This window comes from Rhinopithecus bieti, unplaced genomic scaffold (genome assembly GCF_001698545.2).
Source record: "Rhinopithecus bieti isolate Rb0 unplaced genomic scaffold, ASM169854v2 scaffold_81617, whole genome shotgun sequence".
NCBI classification, from domain to species: domain Eukaryota; kingdom Metazoa; phylum Chordata; class Mammalia; order Primates; family Cercopithecidae; genus Rhinopithecus; species Rhinopithecus bieti.
The window spans coordinates 1,594,505-1,600,337 of record NW_016841754.1 but is presented as its reverse complement, the minus strand read 5'-3'; the positions used below and the strand labels follow the sequence as shown (position 1 = coordinate 1,600,337).

Below are 5,833 nucleotides of genomic sequence, written 5' to 3'. Positions count from 1 at the left end.
GGGAGGGAGGGAGGGAGGGAGGGAGGGAATCCATTTGACCCATTTGCTGGGAACATTTTCCTAGAAGTGGAAAAGGAAAATACACATAACATTGGACTAAAAGGAGAAAAAGTAATCACAGCACACTATTGGGACCTGTTATAAACAATATTTACTGTTTACATTATTATTGGTTTTTCACTTTTAGACAAACCTGGTAACTCTTAAAAAAGGCCAGGTGCAGTAACTCACGACTATAATCCCAGCACTTTGGGAAGCTGAGGTGGGCAGATCACTTGAGGTCAGAAGTTTGAGATCAGCCCGGCCAACATGGTGAAACCCCATCTCTACTAAAAATACAAAAATTAGTGGTGGCAGGCGCCTGTAATCCCAGCTACTCCGGAGGCTGAAGAACCAGAATGACTTGAACACGAGAGGTGGAGGTTGCAGTGGGCCAAGATCGTGCCACTGCACTCCAGCCTGGGTGACAGAGTGAGACTCTGTCTCAAAAAAAAAAAATAAAATAAAACAAAATATTGAAGATTTAAATATGGCTACAAAAAAAATAGAAGTGCTCAACCCTGTCAATGTAAGAATAAAGGCAGGGACATCATATCAGAAAGCAAAAAGGCATAAAGAAAAACTTTATTTTCTAGTGAAGATTCCCTCACTGCATTTGTGTTTATTTCTTTTGGGAGATCTTCTTTTTTTTTTCCTTTTATTTTTTTTGAGACGGAGTCTCGCTCTGTCACCTACCCTGGAGTGCAGTGGTGTGATCTTGGCTCACTGCAACCTCCAACTCCTGGGTTCAAGTGATACTCCTGCCTCAGCCTCCCGAGTAGCTGGGACTACAGGCACCAGCCACCATGCCCGGCTAATTTTGTATTTTAGTAGAGACGGGGTTTCACCATTTTGGCCAGGCTGGTCTCGAACTCCTGACCTCGTGTTCCACACCGCCCCTCGGCCTCTCAAAGTCTTTTTTTTTTTTTTTAGACAGAGCCTCGCTCTGTTGCCCAGGCTGCAGTACAATGGCGTGACCTTGGCTCACTGCAACCTCCGCCTCCTGGGCTCAAGTGATCCCTCTACCTCAGCTTCCCGAGTATCTGAGACTACAGGTGGGTGCCATCACGCCCAGCTAATTTTTGTATTTTTAGTATAGACTCCTGACCTCAACTGATCCGCCCGCCTTGGCCTCCCAAAGTGCTGGGATTACAGGAGTGAGCCACCGCGCCTGGCAGGGAGATCATTTTCTGCACTCCAACAGTATCAAAGAAAAACATGCAATCAATTTAAACTCAGGAAATCTTACTTCAGTTCTACGCCCTCATTAGTACTAATACCGTATTTCTTTATTTGAATGTCTACATGTAATTTATCTTTAAAATCAAAGAAACTTCTCCCTGAACCAGTATTTTTAGGAGAAAAAAACATACAGGTGTAAATTTTGTTTGGTAAGAACTAGTTTCTATGAATCATCTAATGAATTAGTACTTCAATGACTTGCCAGTATTTGTCCTCCTTTTCGTAGGCTGGAGAAAGTATGGCTAATATAGATAATTTTACTGAGGTCAGTTATGAATAATGAGGGTTATTCATCTCTTCTACCCACGATTAAGATAAAGAATTGTCCTAGAGAAAGACAGTCCTTTCAAGGACTTTGCAACGAGCAGCTTTTAGCCAAGAGATACTAAGGTGATGGCGCTTTTCCTTGCATCAGTATTGTGTTATAACAGACTTGGCCGTCTTATCAGAAAGCAAAAAGTATATAGAAAACTTTACTTTTGTAAGTAAGGCATTGGGAAGAAAAGAAGATTCATTCACTGCATTTGTTTACATTGATTTTCTCAAAATCAGTTGTTTATTTTGAATGACGACGCCTTTACCGCCACCAAGTCAACAAAAACACACTTGCATCTCACAATTGCTTTTGCCATTTCCGGGACTCTAGCATTTTAGAGCAGGAATTAAAGGCCTTGCCAAGGCTTTTAAGCGATTGATGGAAACAAAACAAAACATAGAGGCTAAATTTTGAATTTGCTAACTTTTCTTCCTCACCAGCACTAATAATAAAAACGTCCTTTGTGTCTCTAGAGAGAAAACTAAGACCACAAAAGACAAGAATTCGCACCAAGGCAGACATAAGACACGAGGATGTCTTCCTGACTTGCGTCCTTGTTCTTACTAGCCCTTTTCTAAAGGCACTGTGGCCTCCATTTCTGGCTAATCAGTCCACTTTTGTTCCCCCCAAGGCGTGGGAGGCCAACAGTTAAGCCCTAATAGCCTGCGAAGCAGCTCCTAGAGGAAACGGCGGCGTCCCCGTCGCCTGTGCAGTGGGTGCGGGAGGTGGCAGCCTAGTCCTGCGCTTCTGCAGCGGGCCTACACCGCACCGCCGTACGTGAATTTCAGGAGCACGCAGTGCCGCAGCCCGGGAAGGTGCAGCGAGGCTGACCTGAGTTTGCCCGCCTGGGTGGACGGCTCTCCGGGGTCCCCAGGGCCCCTCCGCGCGCCGCCCCTTCCCGCGCAGCCCTGCACCCTGGCCCGTCGCGCCCGGTTCCGCGCCTTTCTAGGGGACCATGGCGACAGTGCAGGCACGGACCTGCTCCGCAAAATCCAAAGCAAAAGCAACTTGCCATGGCGGAGGAGAGACGCGCCCTCGGCGGCCGCAGGAAGCCCACAAGCAGCGGAACGCGGGGGATGGGGAGAAGAGCGAGCAGGCAGGTTTTGGTTTCGTTATTTTGTTCCCGCTCCCTTGGAGGCTACGAAGAAAAGGGCGGCCCTTCCACCGGATCCGGCTGTCTGCTACCTCGTGGCCTGTGGGTGGGAGCTCGGACTCAGGAGTGCTGTTGCCAGCGCCTGCCCAGACGCCCTCCGTATTTTTGCAACTTTTGGAAGCACGCTGGAGGCCGAGAGGATTCCTCGACAGGAAATTTGGGGATTCTGTGGGTGATGCATAAATGATTGCAATTTTGTTTTTACCCGTTTTGCTAGGCAGCAGCAACAACAGCAGAGCTGATTTTAAAAAAGAAAAAACGCAAAAAGGGAAAACACATGGGAGGTGGTGGCGCCTTCCTGTGTTGATACTGGGGGGCTACGCTTTTCATAATGTCAGTCATCTCGTAGTCGCAGAGTGCCCTAGATGTAATGACAGTTTTGAATGGCGTGCATTACCATGTAAGGGAGTTAAATATCTTGCATGCATGCTGTCTTCTGTGTTTGTATATTGGATACCATGAAGTTGAAGGGCATGTGGCTAAAACCTTTTTGCTACATGAAACTTTACAACACTTTTGAAAACAATTCAATTTGGTTTATGGTTTATGCGCACTGTAATATTTCTCCAGATAATTGTCCAAAATTTCCCATACAGAAGGCTTTTGTCCCATTAGTTGCTGGCCTCAACCTAACCATCTAGGATATTAAACTGCTGCCAGAATTTTACATCCAGCTACCTTTACTTTTTAGAACGTTTTCTCTATAATGTTATTGATACCAATTTCTACTTCACACAGATGGTTTTTTGCAACAGCAAGTAAAGTTTTTCTAGCATCAGTTTTTAAAAGCCCTTCGCTCAGTGAAATCTGAATGTCTTTCCTATGCCCTTATGATCTGTCCAGCCTTCTTCCCCTTTCCCCACCCCTCACCTGTGCCTTTTCCTCTGCACAACCTACCCCAGTTCCCCAACCCCCACCTCAACCCCCAACCCCGTGGTGGTCACCTTCCCAGCCCAGACCAGGAGCCCTCTTGGACCTCTACCGGGTGCTAAGGATACAGGATGAAAGCACCAGGTCCCTGCCAACAGAGAGCTCACCACCTTGTCCATGCCTTAGTATAGGACCCCTGAATGGCACCTATGGGGACACAGGGAATCTCTGGACAAACTTCAAAATCAAATCAATGAATGCATGAAGAACAAAGGTAGATGGCTAGCAGATATGAAGAAACCCAATCCCACTCCTAAGAAATGTAAATCGAAATAATAAGATACCATTTTTCTACAACTAGAACTGCAAAACTAAAAAGTGTTAGCCTGAATGTAAGAAAGCATCAGAGTTGCTGCAAGCATAGATAGATGCACATACTTCTAAAGATTTTTATCAAAATGTAAAGTGCAAAAAAATGTAAAATGCACATATTCTTAGTCTCAGCAATTCCACTTTTAGAACTGAACTTGAAGTTATAGTGCACAAATGGCACTAAGATATTGTACAATGAAATTTTAGTTGTACATTGCTTGAAATACAGGTAGTAATTTTTTTTATAAACTGGAATCCACCTAGTTTATCATTGAATGGAGCTATTTATTATATGGCTGATGGTATATCAGTAAGGCACAAGGCTATGAAGATTTTAAAACAGCATGAGGAAGGGGGCAGTGGCTCCCACCTGCATTCCCAGAGCTTTGGGAGGCCAAGGTGGGCAGATCACTTTGAGCTGATGAGTTCCAGACCAGCTTGAGCAACAAGGCGAAACCCGTCTGTACTAAAAATACAAAAATTAGCCGGCCTGTGGCACACACCTGTAATGTCAGCTACTTGGGAGGCTGAGGCTAGAGAATCGCTTAAACCCAGGAGACAGAGTGAGCCAAGATCACACCACTGTACTCCAGCCTGGGCGACAGAGTAATACTGTCTCAAGAAGAAAAAAAAAAAGAAAAACAGAATGAGGTAGATCTGTATGTAATTCCCCAATTTATATTTTCTCTCCAGATGTATGTATCTAAGTGCCAACTTGAATGTCAAGCAAGCATCTGAAATTTAATAAGTAGAACTCTTCTCCCCTTCTTAATTCCCCCTCAAGAATTGGCAGCACTGTCCACCCATGAGCTCAAGCTCATGACCCAGTCCTTGATTTCTCTTTTCCTCATCCTTCTTAGTATACCCCAACAACAGGCCTTCCAGAGGGACCCAGTATCAGTCCCTCTTTCCAGCAGCATCCCTTCCATCCTCATCCAGTCTCCATCCTCTCTAGCTCCTCACTGCATTCTTGCTACCACACCCAGAAGGATCTTTTTAAAATGTGAATCAGATTCGACTTCTGTTTAAATACTTCATTGTTTTCATTGCTTTCACCTGAGCCACAATGACCTTAATCCTTTTTTTCTGGCCAGATCTCCTACCACTGCCGTGACCCTCTGCTGCAGTCACAACAAGCTGTCAGCCTGGGAGTTTTGCCTGACCTGTGTACTGTGTCCCTGCCTCAATAGCTCCGCCCTGATCTTCACTTGACTGGCTCCTGCTGTCACTTGGGTCTTAGCTACAATAATGTTGGAGGCCGAAAGATTGAGGGTCGTGATCAACTCAGTATACCATTGGAGGCTGTATGAGTAAACAGCAAACTGTTCTCATAAATGCATAATGTTGGCAAACTGACAAACTGAGTATGCCACCCAGAAGGAATGCTGAGGGCAGTCACGCCCCCTCAGTCTTTCAGCTTCCAACACAATAACCTCTCTTCAGAAAGACTAGCTCTCATCACCCAGTCTATCTTCCTTGTTAATCATTATTTCATCACCCCGTTATACCATCTTAATAGCCCTGGCCCCTTTCTGAAAATATCTTTATATGTTTGCTCACATTGAATGTCTTTCTTGCTTTCCCTAACTCATAACTGAAGTCTCCATTCTCTTCCAGAAAATGATGAGAGGTCTAGGATTAGAGTTGGGAATTCAGGTCAACCTGTCTGTGCCATCGAACATGACCTAGAGTAACCTTTAATCATATATGTGCCAAACTATTCCAACACCCTTGAAGAAAGAGGACTCCAAATGTGGCAAAATTATTTTAGCAGCATATTACTAACTAAAACTGCATCAAAGAAAATCTTCTAACATCTTTTTTTTTTTTTTTTTTTTTTT

The 5,833-nt window shown here is 44.7% G+C and overlaps 1 protein-coding gene across 1 annotated transcript in view; it reads right to left on the bottom strand.

Moving 5' to 3' along the window:
* Positions 1-2,710, bottom strand: part of RBM43 (RNA binding motif protein 43) — a 10,223-nt gene extending 7,513 nt beyond the window's left edge. Inside the window, 1 exon segment of the mRNA XM_017866077.1 lies at positions 2,610-2,710. Within this exon segment, the coding sequence (XP_017721566.1) occupies positions 2,610-2,612 (3 nt within the window). The 5' untranslated portion in view covers positions 2,613-2,710.
* Positions 2,711-5,833: the final 3,123 nt, after the last annotated feature.